Genomic DNA, 19743 nt, shown 5'->3' on the forward strand with positions numbered 1-19743 from the left:
AATGGACGGCACAAAGTCATCTTTGCAGGTGAGAGCTGCCAGTCTTCACATCCCCTGTGCTGTTTTCAGCTGTCACCTCTGAAACCTGACTCGGTCATCTTCTCCCCACACGCACCTCAAGCCGAGAGGCAGGCTCTCCTCGGGGAATCCTTCCTGGGCTTCTTCGCTCTGCGGATTCTAAACTCTGAGATCAGAGGTCTCAGCGGGTGCGCCCAGGGGGCAAGGCTCAGAGCAGGCGCTGCTCTGGTCACTGATGGTCAATTCTTCTCCGTTTTCAGCATTTCCCGCAGAGGAGAGCCACCTGCTGGGGGTCTGGAGAGCGAGGAGGGGGTGCAGGTGGTTCAGTCGTCCTCATCCTCATCTTCGTCCTCAGTGTCTTTGTTGGGGGCACACCTCTGGAAGCACTGCACCACGGTGGCCAGAAAAAAGCTGGAGATGATGGCGGCGATGGACACAGCCACGCCAGAGAAGATGATGATGAACAGGTCTGTGAGCGAGAGGCTGAACTTGCACTCGCTGAAGCTGGCCTCCGACAGCTCTTGCAGGAATATCCTCCTGTTCTCCATGGGCAGGGAGCATTGGATTTCGTCAAGGCCTGTGAGAAAGGCAGGCAGAACGAGAGAGAGGTTTAGGCTGCAGCCCAGAATTGCCTACAAGTTAGCAAGGTGAGTGCTTACCAGGTGCAAAGCAGGCACGTGCCCCCAAACACAAAAAGGGGAAAAAGTTGACTTGAATGCAATTTAAACGTTTTCAAAAAGCCTCAGGGGAATCACATGGAAGAAACCAGAATGTGCTGGTCTCCCTTACTTTAAGGTGTGGCACTCTTGATTTTGAATCACTCAAGGTGGTGATGGAAGGGAGCATCATCTTTTTAGGGTTTAGAAGCTCTGTAGACCGTAATCCAGATCTGGTAATACCCAGCGCCCTCGGGGCAGAGGGCAGGGCAAGGCTGTGGGATGCGGAGGGGCGATGCCAACCAATGGCAGTACCCTCCAGTTCGTAAGGCAGCTTCCCAAGAAGAATGCCAGCCTCCTTTCCACTGTCACCCAGGAGAAACTGAACAGAGGATCAGTGTAGCGCTGTAGAAACTCCACTCACTACCCTAGAAGGGTTTCTCCTTGGCAGGAGTGGGGAAAATAAATATGTAGTTATGATGCTTGCATGAGCTCCTCTGTGCTTCAGAATCACCTAAAGACTATACCGAAATCCAGATTCCCAGGCTCCGCCCCCTGGAGAATCCAATTCAGCAGGCTGCACTGGGACCCCAGCCTCTAAATTTTTAAAATCCAGGTGATTCTGATGCCACTGGTCCACGAAGCACACATGAGAAACATTATCATCTAGTTGGTGAGAGAGACTGAGGGGTTTGAGAGAGAGTTCCTGGGACACCCACTCCGCTACAACCAGAAGAGCCCTTGTAAACTCTGTTTTATATATTGGGGTTCCCTTTAAGATCTCACGTGAAAAGTGTCTGGCTAATTTAAAAAGAAGTTTCAAATCCACAGGTCAAAAAAAATGTTACATCTGGGTATGTGCTGAGACAGGGCTTCATAGCAACAGCAATAAATGCAGTCTAGAGCTTACCATGGGCCAGGCATTGTTCTAAGCACTTCACACATAATAAATAGTTTAATCCTCACAACTCTGTGAGATAGGTCCTGCCATCATCCCCATTTTACAGATGAGGAAACAGGCTCAGAGAGGTAAAGTAACTTGTCCAAAGTGGCACAGCTAGTAAGTGGCCTAGCTTGGACTCTAACTCAAACCATTGCCTCCAGAGACCTGGCCTGCAGCCACTGTGCCTCCAAAAGGAACAGAAAGCAGGTGTGGGGCTGGAGAGGAAAGCCAGGAAGAGAGGGGCCAGGGGCACAGGAAGCCAACACTGTCTTCTCACGGCTGCCACCAAGAGGAGTGGTGGTGACAGCAGTTGTCGGTCACCTGGGGGTGAGGGACATGTTCCTAGTGTAATGGATTTATGGCATTTTAGAGATACCGCTGTATGACTGCTCCTCTATCAGTTAGCGGTTCCTCTCGGGGTACCCCATCTGCCATCAAGTGAAATGGGAGGGCAGCTACGAGAATTGCAGGCCGGTGAATTTTACCCCTTCTACTTACTCGTAGGAGCCTAAAGCTGAGGCTTGCCTGGGACAAAGGACCATCTGTAGATAGGGTGTCAACTAAGGTCTAAAGGATGAGATGGAAGCAGTTATGGAAGAACAGTCCGGGTAGAGAAGAAGGAAGCTGACAAAGAACTTGGAGTTCGGGGAACCATGCAGCTGGGGCATCAGAGTGAGTTCATTCAGCATGAGCTGGGGCGGGAGAGATGGGCATGTGTTGAGATGAAGCCCCTGAGAACCAGGGTCTTCAAATAAATACTATGAAGAAAGGCCCACCTCCACCCCCAATCCTGTTATGGACTGGATTGTATCTCCCCCCACCCCAAATTCATATGTTGAAGCCCTAACCTCCAATGTGACTATATTTGGACATAGGGTCTCTAGGGAGGTAATTAAGGTTAAATGGGGTCATAAGGGTGGGGCCCTGATCAATAGGATTGGTGTCTTTATAAGAAGAGGAAGAGATAACAGAGAGCTCTCTCTTTCTCTCTGTGTGTGCGCAGAGGAAAGGCCATGTGAAGGAAGAGCGAGAAGGTGGCCATCTGCAAGCCAGGAAAACAGGCCTCAGCAGAAACCAAGCCTGCACACACCTTGATCTTGGACTTCTAGCCTCTGGAACTGTGATAAAATAAATTTCTGTTGTTTAAGCTACCCAATCTGTGGTATTTTGTTATGGCAACCCTAGTAGACTAAAAACAATCCTCACTGGACAAGAACAAAAGATACAGACTTGTGTTAGTATTAAGCTCTAAAGACTGTTCGTTATCAAGCATAAGCTCCGCATCCTGATGGATATACAATATGAACTACATACAAAGTCAAGTTACTGTCATAATTCCACAAACTTCGAATATAAGAAAATGCATGATATTAAAATGCATAAAAAGGTCAGACCTGTCTTTGATCTGGAAGAGGAGAGAAAAATAAAGTAATAATACCTAATATTCATATTGCACTTACTACATGCAAACACTGTTCTAAGTTCTATATGCATATTAACTCTTAATTCTCACAACAACTATTATTACACCCATTCTATGAATGAGAAAACTGAAGCACAGAATTTACACACCTTGCCTTCAGTAACACAGCTTCACAGGGATGTGAAGACACCGTTTTGACATTAAGCTCACCTGCCTGTAATTTGTGTTTATCTTTGGCATCCTTTCAGTTCTCAGGAAACCTTCAATTATTCTCTTTTTCAGTGCTTCCTGGTTTCAGAAAGCTGCCTTCAACCCATATCTAGCATAATATGAAAGTCAGAATGATTCCTCACACCTCACTAATTAGCTGGTTTCTGTTCTGCAAAGAGTAGCCCTGCTAATTGCACAGCAATCCTGCCACCACCCTTTGGGTCTTTATTGTGTATCTTTCCTTCTAGCTCAGAAACAGAAGGTGGAGGAAGAATGACTGAGCTTCCTCTTTCCTTCTGTCCTGACCCATCTTTTATGCAGTCTATAGCCAACCCACTGATGCTCTTCTCCCCATGGGAACTGTTGCTCAGCAACCATACTCATGTTCCCTCCTCTCCCTGAATGGATGCCTACCTTAGATATCCAAGGAATTAGCTGGACCAAATCTCTGCAGGTTTCTCCAGTTTACACTTGACTACGTTTTTGACTATTTCTTTTCTTAAGCCAAGCTTTTGTTTACTTCTGAGCATTTTAAATGCATTTGAACAGAACAGGAGAGCTTTATGAAGAGTTATTGTGGGGTTCCCTTGCAGACATTATTTTTTTCAATGGAAAAGCAGGAAAATCAATTGACCTGCCTCTTCTTAACATTCACCCCACCCCTCCCCGCCAGCCAAAGATGTTACAAAAATAAAAAAGATGGACACCGATGGACACCATTGGACTACGTGAAGCTCAGGCAGTTTCTAAAATGAAGATAATATTTGCCATTTTCAAACCCGTAACAGGTCATTATTAAAGAGAGAAAAGGTCTAGAAGTCATTTTTTCAATGAGCTGTATTAACTGGCAAACACCACCCCAACAAAACAACACAAGCCCACAGAGTCTGCCATTTGAATCCAACCTTTGCTGGCCACGACTCCTCAAGTCGATTCTGATCTCTACGGTGTTCTTTGTGCCTTGAGATTACGCCTGGCATTTTTACAAAGCGACACTTTTACAAACTGTCATATCACATTTCTCTGTGGCTAGAGGAAGCAGGCTTGCTTGAAAAACCCCACACACAAGCCCACCAGGAGTGGGAAGCTCTGGACCCACGCTCAATGGAGCCATCACAAGATACACTGACTTAATGGGTTTTCGGAGCTCACAAAGGGCAGAGAAAAGAGAGTCAGCAGGACCCAGCAGAGGGGGGCAGGGCACCACTGCCGGCTGCTGTAAGGACACAGTCAAGGCCGACTGCAGAACTCAGGAGTTGGAGTAATCTGACTTTGGGGTCCCCTCTTCTCTCCTGCTGGAGCTACTCTAGACCAGGGTTTCTCAACCTCAGTACTACCAACATTCAGGCCTGGATAATTCTTTGAGGTAGGAGGCTGTCCTATATACTGCAGGATGTTTATCATTATCCCTGTCCTCTACCCACGAGATGCCAGTAGCATCCCCATCCAGTGTGACAATCAATAATGTCTCTAGACAGTGCCCCATGTCCCCAGGAGGAGGTCAGGGAAGGAGACAGAATTCGCTGGTTGAGAACCGCTGCTTTAGACTGAAATGCTCAGCTAAGTAGGTAAGCTTCTAAGGCAGGGCTGCTCTTGGCTACTAGGCAGACATTTAGTTGTTAAATGGCTTTTTAATTTATGCATTAAACAAAATGGGTAAAGCTTAACATTAGAGACCAAAAAAAGAAAAGAAAAGAAAGGAGAGAGAGAAAGAAAGGACAAAAGAAAGAAGGCAGGAGGGGGGGGAGGGAGGGAAAGAAGGAGGAGAAAAAAAGAGGAAGACGCAGTCCTGGCCTCAAGGAACTTAGGTCTAATAGGGGCAGCAGGACACAAGCATAAATAGTGATATTTTAGGAGAGAGAGTGAGAAGTCGCACAAGAGGTCCAGTGAAAGCCGGAGAGAAGTTGCGAGGAGAGTGCGGGGTAGGGGTCTCTGGGGGGAGGCCCGGAGGGACAGAGGGAGGATGGCTGGTCATGAGCTGTGGAGGGGAGGAGGGGAGTCCATGTGATGTCCCTACTTGATTTGGAATGTTCTCCCTCCTTTTCTTTTCTTTTTTTTTAGGTACGCGGGCCTCTCACTGTTGTGGCCTCTCCCGTTGCGGAGCACAGGCTCCGGACGCGCAGGCTCAGCGGCCATGGCTCACGGGCCCAGCCGCTCCGCAGCATGTGGGATCTTCCCGGACCGGGGCACAAACCCGTGTCCCCTGCATCGGCAGGCGGACTCTCAACCACTGCGCCACCAGGGAAGCCCCTCCCTCCTTTTCTGAGCCCACCTCCTCAGCTGTCTGAGTTAAGAATAGTAAACAAGAACCAGTATTTATGGGGCACTTCATGTGTGCCAGGCCCTGCTCTTAGGGCTTTATACACATTAGCTCACTGAATCCTCAGGCCAACCCAAAGAGGAGCCTCTAGTCATCCCCACTTTACAGATGTTCAAACTGAGACATAGGGAAGTCAAGTGACTTGCCCAAGGCCACACCGCCAGGAAACAGACAGAGCCTAGACTGACACCAGCCACTATGCGGTCCCACCCACTTTCCCCGCCAGGGAGACCTAAGGCTGAACCAGCCCCACCCAGGGCCTCAGAACAATTTCCCTCCTCCAGGCAGCGTCTTTTTTTTTTTTTTTTTTTTTTATGGTGTAGAGCATTCCTTCCTTTCTTTTTTTTTTTTTTTTAACATCTTTATTGGGGTATAATTGCTTTACAATGGTGTGTTAGTTTCTGCTTTATAACGAAGTGAATCAGCTATACATAAACATATATTCCCATATCTCCTCCCCCTTGCGTCTCCCTCACACCCTCCCTATCCCACCCCTCCAGGTGGTCACAAAGCTCTGAGCTGATCGCCCTGTGCTATGTGGCCGCTTCCCAATAGCTAGCTATTTTACATTTGGTAGTGTATGTATGTCCATGCCACTCTCTCACTTTGTCCGAACTTACCCTTCCCTCTCTCGTGCCCTCAAGTCCATTCTCTAGTAGGTCTACATCTTTATTCCTGTTCTGCCCCTAGGTTCTTCATGACCATTTTTTTTTTTTAGATTCCATATATATGTGTTAGCATATGGTATTTGTTTTTCTCTTTCTGACTTACTTTACTCTGTATGACAGACTCTAGGTCCGTCCACCTCACTACAAATAACTCAATTTCATTTCTTTTTATGGCTGAGTAATATTCCACTGTATATATGTGGCACATCTTCTTTATCCATTCACTCTCGATGGACACTTAGGTTGCTTCCATGTCCAGGCTATTGTAAATAGAGCTGCAATGAACATCGTGCATGACTCTTGAATTATGGTTCCTCAGGGTATATGCCCAGTAGTGGGATTGCTGGGTTGTATTGTAGTTCTATTTTAAGTGTTTTAAGGAACCTCCATACTGTTCTCCATGGTGGCTGTATCAGTTTACATTCCCACCAATAGTGCAAGGGGTTCCGTTTTCTCCACACCCTCTCCAGCATTTATTGTTTGTAGATTTTTTCATGATGGCCACTCTGACGGGTGTGAGGTGATACCTCGTTGTAGCTTTGATTTGCATTTCTCTAATGATTAGTGATGTTGAGCAACCTTTCATGTGTTTGTAGGCAATCTGTATATCTTCTTTGGAGAAATGCCTATTTAGGTCTTCTGCCCATTTTTGGATTGGGTTGTTTGTTTTTTTGATATTGAGCTGCATGAGCTGCTTATAAGTTTTGGAGATTAATCGTTTGTCAGTTGCTTCATTTGCAAATATTTTCTCCCATTCTGAGGGTTGTCTTTTCGTCTTATTTATGGTTTCCTTTGCTGTGCAAAAGCTTTTAAGTTTCATTAGGTCCCCTTTGTTTATTTTTGTTTTTATTTCCATTTCTCTAGAAGGTGGGTCAAAAAGGATCTTGGTGTGATTTATGTCATAGAGTGTTCTGCCTATGTTCTCCTCTAAGAGTTTTATAGTCTCTGGCCTTATATTTAGGTCTTTAAATCCATTTGGAGTTTATTTTTGTGTATGGTGTTAGGGAGCATTCTAATTTCATTCTTTTACATATAGCTGTCCAGTTTTCCCAGCACCACGTATTGAAGAGACTGTCTTTTCTGCATTGTATATTCTTGCCTCCTTTATCAAAATAAGGTGACCATATGTGTGTGGGTTTATCTCTGGGCTTTCTATCCTATTCCATTGATCTATCTTTCTGTTTTTGTGCCTGTACCATACTGTATGGATTACTGTAGCTTTGCAGTATATTCTGAAGCCCAGGAGCCTGATTCCTCCAGCTCCGTTTTTTTTTCTCAAGATTTCTTTGGCTATTTGCGATCTTTTGTGTTTCCATACAAATTGTGCAATTTTTTGTTCTAGTTCTGTGAAAAATGCCAGTGGTAGTTTGATAGGGATTGCATTGAATCTGTAGATTGCTTTGGGTAGTATAGTCATTTTCACAATGTTGATTCTTCCAATCCAAGAACATGGTATATCTCTCCATCTGTTTGAATCATCTTTAATTTCTTTCATCAGTGTCTTATAATTTTCTGCATACAGGTTTTTGTCTCCTTAGGTAGGTTTATTCCTAGGTATTCTATTCTTTTTGTTGCAATCGTCTTTTAAAGAGATGTTCTGGAACTCTCCAGCAACCCTCCTGGCCCCCAGGCCCTGACCTGGAAAGGTCAAGGTGCTGGCATAGCCTCTCCCTGGTCAGGAGAAGTGCTCCGTGGGTACTGTGAGGTGCAGATGTGGAGAGAAACCATCCTGTGAGTGTTTGAACAGACCCCCGGGGGGGCCCTGGCTCTACCTCCTGATATCCTATGATCCTGGCCCAGGCCCTGTCTCCCCAGGCACTGCCTTGTGATGATGCTCTGAGCATGTAATGAGGGGATATCTGAAAAGCTCTTACCAGGGTGCCTGGCCACCATTCAAGCTTGAAGAAGCCACTGTTAGTATCATTCAGATTTTCAAGGTTTCAAATTGTGAGCAGGCCTGACTCCAGGTATCTGATGAGGGTGGCTTTGCTAGTCAGGGTTCTCCAAAGAAACAGAACCAATAGGATGAGTATACATGGAGATACTTATTATAAGGAATTGGCTCATGGAACTATGGAGCTGACAAGTCCCAAGATCTGTAGTCGGGAAGCTGGAGACCCAGGAAAGCTGGTGGTATAGTTACAGCACGAATGCCCACTGGCTCAGGACCCAGGGAGGGCCGGTGTTACCGTTCTATCCAAAGGCAAGAAGGAACTGATGTCCCAGCCCTAGGCAGTCGTGCAGGAGGGGTTCCCCCCTACTCGAAGGAGGGTCAGGCTTTTTGCTGTAATCAGGCCTTTAACTGATTGGATGAGGTCCACCCACATTAGGAAGGGTCATCTGCTTTACTCAGTCTACTGATTCAAGTGTTAATTTCATCCCAAAACAGACACACCCAGAATAATGTCTGACCAAATATCAGGGCACCCACGACCCAGTCAAGTTGACACATAAAATCAGCCATCACAGTGCTCTCTACACTTTCAGCAGCAGGAGAGATGCTTCTCTAATTACATTAGGACGAGGCAGAAAGTTAAATGAAACTCTCCTTTCCTCTACTTGCTCAAGACATCTGAGATAGGGAGGTGGAACTCATTAAGGATCCTTAATGCCAGAAAGATCTGCATGTCCAGAGTCATCCTGACTACAGAGCTGGTGGAGCCTCCTTCTCTGCTCTTCCTCCATCTCCTCCCTCCTCCTCCTCCCTTTCCTTTCCTTCTCTGTCTTATTCTTTGTATTTTTAAAATTTTGGTAAAATATGCATAACATAGTGGTTATCATTTTAACTATTTTTTTTTTTTTTTTTTTTTTTTTTTGCGGTACGCAGGCCTCTCACTGTTGTGGCCTCTCCCGTGGCGGAGCACAAGCTCCGGACGCGCAGGCTCAGCGGCCATGGCTCACGGAACGAGCCGCTCCGTGGCATGTGGGATCTTCCTGGACCGGGGCACGAACCCGTGTCCCCTGCATCGGCAGGCGGACTCTCAACCACTGCGCCACTAGGGAAGCCCCATTTTAACTATTTTTAAGTGTATAAATTCATCGGCATTAAGTACATATACCATGATGTATGACCATCACCACTATTTATTTCCAAAACTTTGTCATCCCCCATACTCTGTACCCATTAAACAGTAACTCCCCTTGCCTCATTCCCAGCCCCTGGCGACCACTCCCTACTTTCTGTCTCCATGAATTGCCTAATCATATAAGTGGAATCATACAATATTTGTCATTTTGTGACTGGCTTATTTCACCTAGCATAATGTCTGCGAGGTCCAGCCATGTTGTAGCATGTATCAGAAATTCCTTCTTTTTTTTTTTTTTTTTGCGGTACGCAGGCCTCTCACTGTTGTGGCCTCTACCGTTGCAGAGCACAGGCTCCGGATGCGCAGGCTCAGCGGCCATGGCTCACGGGCCCAGCCGCTCCACAGCATGTGGGATCTTCCCAAACCGGGGTACAAACCCGTGTCCCCTGCATCGGCAGGCAGACTCTCAACCACTGCGCCACCAGGGAAGCCCCAGAAGTTCCTTCTTTTTTAAGGCTGAATAATATTCCATTGTATGGTGACACCACATTTTGTTTATCCATTCATTACTGATGGGCACTTGGGTTGTCTCCACCTTTTGGCTATTGTAAATAATGCTGCTATAAACCTTGGCATACAATAGACTTGTTGAAGTCTCTGCTTTCAATTCTTTTAGGTACATAACTGAGAAGTGGAATTGAGGGATCATATTGTAATTCTACATTTAATTTTTTGATGAACGACCATAGTGATTTCCGCTATGGCTACACAGTTTATACTCCCATAAGCAGTGCACAAGAGGGGCCTTCCTTGGTAGCGCAGTGGATGAGACTCTGCACTCCCAATGCAGGGGGCCCGGGTTCGACCCCTGATCAGGGAACTAGATGCCGCAACTAAGAGTTTGCATGTCACAACTAAGGAGCCTGTGTGCCGCAACTAAGGAGCTGGCCAGCTGTATCTAAGGAGCCCACGAGCCGCAGTTAAGGAGCCCACCTGCCGAAACTAAGGAGCCCATGTGCTGCAACTAAGGAGCTGGTGAGCATCTACTAAGGAGCCCTGGAGCCACAACTAGGGAGCCCACGTGCTGCAACTAAGGAGCTGGTGAGCCGCAACTAAGGAGCCCTGGAGCTGCAACTAGGGAGCCCGCCTGCCACAACTAAGACCCAGCACAACCAAATAAATAAAAATAAATAAATAAATATTTTAAAAAAACAAAAACAGTGCACAAGGGTTCCAATTTCTCTATATCCTTGCCCACACGTGTTAGTTTACACTTAAAAAAATGGCCATCCTAATGGAAGTGAAGTAGTATTCATTTTCTTGGTGGTTTTGATTTTCGTTTCTCTACTGACTAGTGATATCCAGCATCCTTTCATGTGTTTATCGGCCTGCTCCTTCTTTTTAAATGAAGGCCGTAGTCTCCTAAACAGCCTGCATGGGGCATTTCATCAAGGATTAGCAGTCATGTTGCAAAAGGTTGGTCCCAGGTAAGTCAAACCTGGGTAGAAAACAGGGCTGAGAAACCCCGGGGGGGACCCAGAGGCACACTGGGCAGATTTCTGAAAAGGAAGACTAGGCATATCTCCCAATCCAGTATCATTCACCTACTACTTCCTGCGCCTTCATCCACGCCCTAAACTGGGAAGAATGTGTGTGCAGGGGGTGGGTAGCATTTATTGAGCACCTGTTACGTTCTGATGCAGTGCACACCCCTTAACACACGTCATTTATAGTTGACCTCCAACTGGGAGGTGAGCGGCATTATCCTCAATGCATAGCTGAGGAAATGGGTCTCAGAAACCTTTGGCAATTCACGTACGGTTAAATAGGGAAGCCGAAATTCAAACCGTCCTCTCACTTTGTTTTACTCCAAAGCCTGTGTTTTTCCCGTCACTCTATGTTGTCTGTAACGCTGAAGAAAGTGACACCCTCAGCCTCAGGAAGTTTATAATCTGACAGAGGAGCCCAAACTAAAATACAGCAAGCAAAGGGGAAGAAAGACAATATATGATTGAGAATCGACTTTGGGCTTTACAAATTCAGAGAATGAAGAGCCAGGGTGTGGGGAAGGTCTGGTAATACTCATCCATATTTATGGAATGAACACATACCTTTGAGTTCAGGGGATTACTGGGGAGGAATGAGAAAGGCATTGCAGCCAAGAGGCCCGGATGGAATCTGGAAGTGTGGGTGGGAATGACATTAGAGGCGCCCTCCTGGGCTAGAATAGCGACCCCCAAATACAGTATCTTCCCAAATGGCTGCCACTGGCTGATGTCCAGTGGCTGCGTGTGGAGTTGATGGAGCATCGTGGCCAGGATCTGAGAATCTGGATTAAGAGATTAAAGGATGGCAACGCTGAGCCAGGCTCAGATTTTGCAAAATATTTTTTTTTTTTGTCAAAGCAACAATAGTGGTCTTTTATCTTAAGAATCTAAAAAACCATTCAAATCAGCAGATAAGGCAATATTGTCACATGGAGACAACTGTCAGGCTGCCCTAATGAGACAGGACACACGCTGTGAGCCTGCTTACTCATTCATGTCACCTGCTGGCCCCTGTGCAGGCATGTGAGTTTGTAACCCCCTGGGGCAGTGGGTTTCTGCCTGTCCTGCATCCCAGAGGCAGCCAGGGACTGCAAGGCATGGGCATAAGTTTAGGGTAAGACCACCCGCCTGTGACTAAGATCTCTCGGAAGCCTAGAGTCTACAGCTATGATCCTCCGGCTTTTGACTTTTACATAATGGTACAAAATTTTTTTAAAATAAGAAATAGGGCTTCCCTGGTGGCACAGTGGTTAAGAGTCCACCTGCCGATGCAGGAGACACAGGTTCATGCCCGGGTCCGGGAAGATCTCACATGCCACGGAGCGGCCGGGCCCGTGAACCATGGCCGCTGAGCCTGCGCGTCTGGAGCCTGTGCTCCGCAGCAGGAGAGGCCACAACAGTGAGAGGCCCGCGTACCGCAAAAAATAATAAATAAATAAATTAATTAATTAAAATAAGAAATAGAGGAGACACAGGGCTGCAGCTGACAATTCTTCTCAGGACATTAAACACATACACACCATCATCATTTTATAAAAGAGAGAACATTGGTACACCATTAAAGTTAAGAAAGGCAGGATAACAGCAAATCAGTTAATACACTGGCCTTAAAAAACACTCACCACAGTGCCCTCATTGCTCTCATTTTGCCTGGAAAAAAATGACCACTGATAAAAGGCCACATCTGGGAAGCATCATCATATTCCATACTCTCTATCCCACCTGGAACAAAAGCCCGGGGACCACTTCCTTATCCTTCAAGACCAGAGGTACACCTGCAAACTACAGCTCCAGGCCCAAATCGCCCTTCCTTCCCTCTCCCACATGTATTTGTAAATAAAGTCTTACAGGAACACAGCCAGACCCCCTGGTTTACACATTAGCTAAGGCTGCTTTCGAGCTACAATGGCAAGTTTGAGTAGTTGCAAGAGATTCTATGGCTCACGAGGCCTAAAATATTTACTATCCAGCCCTTAATAGAAAGTTTGCCAACTCCTGATCAAAACTCAACCCAGTAAACACCTCCTCTGGGAAGCCTGCCCTGAATGCTTCCTGTGTTCCCCCTTCCCCTGAATCAGACCCCTCCCTTCCTGGCCCCCCACACCTCCTCCACAAAAGTCAACTCTTCCACGGGGCGGCCTGTGTCTCTCACGTCTGCAGACCCAGCTCAGGGCCTGGCACACAGCACACGAACATCAGGAAAACTGGGAAAATCTAAAAGAACTCAGAAATATCTGGGTGAGAAGGATCCTCGTGCATGGTTCCCAGCCGGGGTCCTGCAGGTGGGCTGGGGTTCTGTAAGCAAGGACTAGTTGTCAAAAGGCCAGTCAGTTACTTGTTTGTGAGAAGGCCTCAGGGGCTATTTACTCGGACATGCAATTTGGTAGACAAAATCTTTCAAACTCAGGGTCTGGAAACATTAATACAATAGGTTCTTTAGTGGCAAAAATGCTGGGAGCTATCAACTTTTGTGATTTCTCTGTCTTCTTCAGTGAAGTGCATCCGAGATGCGGAGACCTCTTCCTATTTATTACACATGATTTCTGAAATAATACTAGTAATAGCTGGTGGGTTCAATAGATAACTCAGTTCCCGCCCTGAGTTTAGAACTGAATGATTGAGAGACACAGGACTCAGAGGAAATAGGTGAGAACATCAGTTTTGTTACTGATAAAACTGCAGGAGCCTATGCTGTCTTCCTGTGTCTACCCTACTGGCTGCCCCAATTCTCCCTTCAGCAGCCAGAATGAGACTTTTACAGAAAAACTTATATCCCATCATTCTCCTGCTCAACACCTCCCACCACCACCGCCACTAAGGCTTCTCATATTTCCCAAAGTGAAATCCACGATCCCTACCGCTGTTCCCGCAAACCCCCCACTCCACCTTGCTTGCCATTCCTCAGACACCCCATGCACAGGCCTACCTCAGGGCCTTTGCACCTGTTCCCTCTGCCTGGCTCACTCCACTTCCTTAAGGTCTCTGTTCAGATGTCACTTTATCAGAGATGATGTCACTTTATCAGAGATGCTCTCCCCAGCCCCACGATCACTCCCCATCCCCTGTGCCTGGCTTTATTTTTCTCTATGGGACCACATGACATGGTATATGTGTATCTATCTGTTTATTTCCTGCTTCCCTGCCCCTCTCCACTCAATTGTCAGCTCTGGGAGGTCGGGCTTTTGGTTTTGTTCCCTGCTGTATTCCCAGTACCTAGAACTTTCAAAAGTATTTTTGAATGACGTACGAATAAAGACAGGATTGGAGAGTGTGGCTTAGTTGCATGGCCACAGAGGGGTTCCTAGACCACCTCCCCAAACAGACAGTCCATCCCACCTAATGGCTGATGGTGCTGGACAAGCACAGGTCCCTCCCTTGCAGGACAGAAGTCCTTTACCCTAAATTCATTGCCATAAACCTTGCAGCTCACTAGGACGAAGAAGAAGCTGTATGTATTTCTCCCATGCTTTTCCCTCTTGGGAGGTGGAAACATTCACTGCTCTTTGGACACAGGTGGAGCAGAACAAAGTAGCTCTGCAAACAGTGAGAGCAAATCAGCTATAACCCCCTGCAGCCTTACCACACGCTGGGTAGTCTTCTAAGCATTGCACTGTCTACACTCCTCTAACCCATAAAACAAGCTCTGTGGCTAGTACTATAGTGACCCCGGGTCAGCAGACAAAGAAACTGAATGCTACTTCTGTTACCTGCTTCCGGTTCTCCAGCTGAGAAATGATGGAGCCAGGATTTGGAGTCAGGCGGTCCGACTCCAGAGCCTATGCTGTTAGCCATTACCCTCCCCTATTGTCTTAAAAATGCTTGCACAAGTTATTGTGGGGATACTGAGACCCAGTGAGTCACAGACGTAAACCAAAGCTGCACAGGAAACTTGTAAACCCAGTTTGGAACCCACGTCACCTCCAGTGGTGGCCCAAGCCCAGAGTACTCCACGGGGAGAGGTCATTCTAAAGGGTCTGGGTGTTGTCGTATTTCCTAGGACTGCGGTAACAAATTATCACAAACCAGGTGGCTTGAGACAAATTCGTTCTCTCGTAGTTGCTGAGGCCGGAAGTCCAAAATTAAAGTGCCCGAGGGCCAGGCTCCCTGTGAGGGCTTGAGGGGAGAATCCTTCCTGGCCTCTTCCAGCTCCTGGTGGCTCGTGGCATTCCTTGGCTTGTGGCAGCATCACTCCGATCTCTGCCTTGTCGTCATGTGGCTTTCTGCTCTGTATCTCTTTCATATCTCTCTCTTTCTCTTACAAGGACACCTGTCATTGGATTTAGGGCCCATCCTAAATCCAGGATGATCTCACCTCGAGATCCTTAACTCAGTTATATGGACAGACTCTTTTTCCAAATAAGGTCACCTTCATAGGTTCCAGGCATTAGGGCTTGGACATATCCCTTTGAAGGATGCAATTCAACCCAGTCCAGGTGTCTTACGTGTAACAGTCATTTGTCATCCTTCAGCTTCTCACCTCCATCTCTCCTCATTTGGAGTATGCTCCCAGATTTCATTTTGGGCAATCACCTCTCACCCCGTGGGTACGTCTTAGTGCGACTTTCTTCAAATGCACGGCCCCTCACCAGAGTCTTCTCTGTCCCAATACACTGAAACTTGAGTGGACTGACCGAAAAGTATGGCCAGAGCCCATTCAATCCAGCAGCCCCGCCCTGGAGAACTCCTCAACTGGTTTTTGCTTTCCAGACTCCCAGGGCTGCCTCATTCTTTTCTGAGCCTGCTTCCCGAGCTCTCTCTTCAGTTCTGTGAATTACCTGACATACCTGCAATGAGTCCTTTTCTTGCCTACATTAACCAGAGTTGGCTTCTGTCGTTTACAGTCAAGAGGCCCAATTAACCAATGGATTATATGAAAACAGAGTCAGGTCAGCCCCTGTTCCACAGTCACAAATCATCTCACTCTGCCCTGCTGTCCCACAAAACCACGTGTTTGGCGGTTCCAGGCTCTCGAGGAAGTGCAATTGATTCTGTGCAACCCATCTCCCCTCCTAGGGAGACAACTCAGGGAACAGGCACGACTGACGGGAAGCTGAGTTCCTACCTTCCGTCTTGTTAGGGGTCTTCCTCCAACACAGATTGACCTTCCACTTAAACAAAGTGGGCTCTGGCTCGTTTGGGTCCAGGCGGAATGTGGTTCACTGCTCCTTTGCTTCAGAAGCACCTCCTTCTTTTCCACCAGGCACACTCCGAAGAGATGGGCCATTCCTCGTGCAGGGTGGCTTGGCTCCCTGCCTGCTGCCGCCCTTCCTGGTCCTCTGCCCTTGACTGATGACATCTCCCCAGCAGCTGACACCTGAGCCGGAGAGCGTGAATTGCTACCACTCTCCCGAAATAGATGGTGACACAGCAGAAAGCAGGGTAAGATTTATCTGTCGCTCATGCCAACAGACAGGCCTGCAGCCAGGCCTTTCCCCTGATCTGGCCTCTCGGGAACTGCCTAATGACAGGCTCTCCTAAGCGCTTTTTGTCATTAAAAATATATTTTTGCTTTCCTAATTCCACTTACTATGCAAAGCCTCTGTATACACCGAAACAATAGAAGTAAACAAAAAGAAGCGGGATAAAAGAACTCACAAATACATGTTTAACACACTGGCTTACACCTTGCTAGATTTTTTTCTTCTGTGTGTGCACGTACATAAACCCCCAGAGTAGAAATACAGTCCGCCACTCTGGTGGATCACCGTCCTGGGAACAGCTTTCATTCCACCAATATAATTATCAAACATCATTTGTAATGGCTACAAATTCCACCTTCATTAAGTATCACCACATAGGGGAAAATTCCCACTTTTATATGTGCAGATGAGCCATGATTTACTTGCTCAATCACTGAATGTTTCCGGTTTTTTTCTTACTAGAAGCAAAGCTGCTATGAGTACCGCGTACACATTTTAAATTATTTCCCCAAGACACATTCTGCCAAGTTGGAGGTCGTGTGAGAGTCCCTGAACTCACGCCCATGATGGATTTTGTCACTTTTTCATCTTTGTCAACCCGATAAGCCATAAAAGTGCACACTGGTGATTGAATTTGCATTTCTCTGATTACCAGGAGAGCTGACCATTGTATCGTGTGCTCACCGCCCACTTGGAGCTGTTTTTCTGTAAAGTGTCTGCCTAAGACCTGTGCTAAGAGCTTCGCAAGGCTTACCAAGGTATGAGAAGGCCCTGGTGACAAGAAACACTGGGGAGAGAGTCAGGCTGGTCCCCTCCACCCAGCTCACTGCTGGAGCTACAACTCCCAGGGAAGGGGGTTCCCTGTCCCACACCTGGGAGGAAGGACATTGTCCAGGACCACTGCTGTCGGTCCCATTGGCCTTGGCCAGAGTTTTCCACTGCCTCTTCCACTCTCCTCTTCTGCTCATTGGAGTAAGAGGGCTCAGCCTGGGCTGGTGAAACACCCAGCCAGGCCCTCCCTGCCAGCCTTCCAGAACCCAAACCCAAAGGACCAGGAAAAAGCAGCAGCTTCGGTTCTTTTATATGCCCAGCCAGACTTTCAGCCTCCTGACGTCACAGCATCATACAAAGTTAGACTGGAAGGTGCCTTGGACAGCTAATACCAACATCTCTCCTTTACTTCACAGATGAGAGGCCCAGAGAAGTTAGGCAACTTGTCTAAGGTCACATGGGGTCTGGACAGAACCCAGGTCTCCTGACTCCCCGTTTAGTACTCTTTTGAGGCATCAGGATCTTAGCTCACTACAAGCACCTGGAGTTGCATGCGCTGTGGCCCCTGCTGCAGCCACTGCGTGTTATACGGGAAGACCGCACGAGGGGGCATCGCAGACGGCAGGCAGGGCCTGGTCATGCTTCTGGGGAGCACGATGCCGGGGAACACCAGCTCTCGTGTTTCACAGTGCTGACCTTTGCTCCCACCACCTTCATTAAGTATCACCACATAGGGGAAAATTCCCACTTCTCACTGTATCAGCCGGCAGACACTTCATCTGATTAAGGAATCAGCTGATTTCTACTAGAGGAAGACGCACCTGCAGTTTGGGGTCAAGGGCTCCTGCTTGGTTCTGGCTCCGCAGAGCACGTCCTGTAGAAGGGGCAGCACGGAAGAGTGCATCCTGCACCAGGGTTGAGACTTGTGTCTGCTGTCCTCCACGCCAGCCTAACTCCCACCCCGAACCTCAGGACACCGACATTAGTCACACACACAAGCATGGAAAACTGACTGACTCACAATGCAGTTTTCCCAGACTGTCCTCCCCCGGTAAGAAATGAGCAGAGATGATCCTGACAGCTTACACTTTTATTCTCTGGGAAGCTTGCAAGCATTTCCACTATCACCACCACTGCCATCAACTTGACCACCACCATTGCTATATCCACCATCTCTGCCGTGATGCCCACCTTGGCCAAGTCCACCATTTCCAAAATGATGCCCACTCCCCCATGTCCTCCACCTCCACCCTGAGGACCACCTCCCCATGTCCACCTTCTCTACCTCCCCATGTCCACCATCTCCACCCTGATGCCCATCTCCCCATGTCCACCTTCTCTACCTCACCCATGTCCACCACGTCCACCCTGATGCTCACCTCCCCACGTCCGCCATCTCCACCCTGATGCCCACCTCCCCATGTCCACCATCTCCACCCTGATGCCCACCTCCCCATGTCCACCATCTCCACCCTGATGCCCACCTCCCCATGTCCACCATCTCCACCCTGATGCCCACCTCCCCACGTCCGCCATCTCCACCCTGATGTCCACCTCCCCATGTCCACCTTCTCTACCTCCCCACGTCCGCCATCTCCACCCTGATGCCCACCTCCCCACGTCCACCATCTCCACCCTGATGCCCATCTCCCCATGTCCACCTTCTCTACCTCCCCACGTCCGCCATCTCCACCCTGATGCCCACCTCCCCATGTCCACCATCTCCACCCTGATGCCCACCTCCCCACGTCCACCATCTCCACCCTGATGCCCATCTCCCCATGTCCACCTTCTCTACCTCCCCACGTCCGCCATCTCCACCCTGATGCCCACCTCCCCACGTCCACCATCTCCACCCTGATGCCCACCTCCCCACGTCCGCCATCTCCACCCTGATGTCCACCTCCCCATGTCCACCTTCTCTACCTCCCCACGTCCGCCATCTCCACCCTGATGCCCACCTCCCCACGTCCACCATCTCCACCCTGATGCCCACCTCCCCACGTCCACCATCTCCACCCTGATGCCCACCTCCCCACGTCCGCCATCTCCACCCTGACGTCCACCTCCCCATGTCCACCTTCTCTACCTCCCCACGTCCACCATCTCCACCCTGATGCCCACCTCCCCATATCCATCGTCTCCACCCTCATGCCCACCTCCCCACGTCCGCCATCTCCACCCTGATGTCCACCTCCCCATGTCCACCTTCTCTACCTCACCCATGTCCGCCATCTCCACCCTGATGCCCACCTCCAGTATTTCTACCACCATCACCACCAGGGCTGCCACCTCCATCATCCATTACAGACATTTGTTACAAGTCGGGCCCTGGGCTGAGGATACCAACCTGTGTCTAGTTATTACAACTGATGAACTGGTTAGAACCTTCCGGCAAGGCCAGCATGAGGAAGTCTAAGACTGGCCTCGTGAGTCTGGTACCTCCCACTACTCATGGTGATTGATGCTCCATACTGCTCAGAGACACCCACTGGGCCTCCCTCCTTAGACCTGCCCCTCAGAGCACCCAGTGTCCCAAGTTAATCTCTGTCAGTGGGCTCACTGGCCAGCTGGAAGAAGCGGTCCTGGGGGTGAGGAGGGGGTGTGTGTTAAGTGGGCCCCCTCAGATTTCACTGTGGAGGTGACGTTCTATGGGGAAGTCATATTTGTTGAAACTCATCATTTGCCAGGAACTACGATGAGTACTTCACCATTACCGTGTCATTTAATCCTCTTTCTCC

General features: G+C 48.3%; 1 protein-coding gene across 1 annotated transcript in view; it reads right to left on the bottom strand.

Annotated features, from left to right (window-relative positions):
- Positions 1–341: 341 nt before the first annotated feature.
- LRRC38 (leucine rich repeat containing 38) overlaps positions 342–19743 on the bottom strand; it is an 83218-nt gene continuing 63816 nt past the window's right edge. The window contains 1 exon segment of the mRNA XM_065872301.1: positions 342–595. Coding sequence (XP_065728373.1) covers positions 342–595 — 254 coding nt within the window.

Source organism: Phocoena phocoena, chromosome 1, assembly GCF_963924675.1.
Source record: "Phocoena phocoena chromosome 1, mPhoPho1.1, whole genome shotgun sequence".
NCBI classification, from domain to species: domain Eukaryota; kingdom Metazoa; phylum Chordata; class Mammalia; order Artiodactyla; family Phocoenidae; genus Phocoena; species Phocoena phocoena.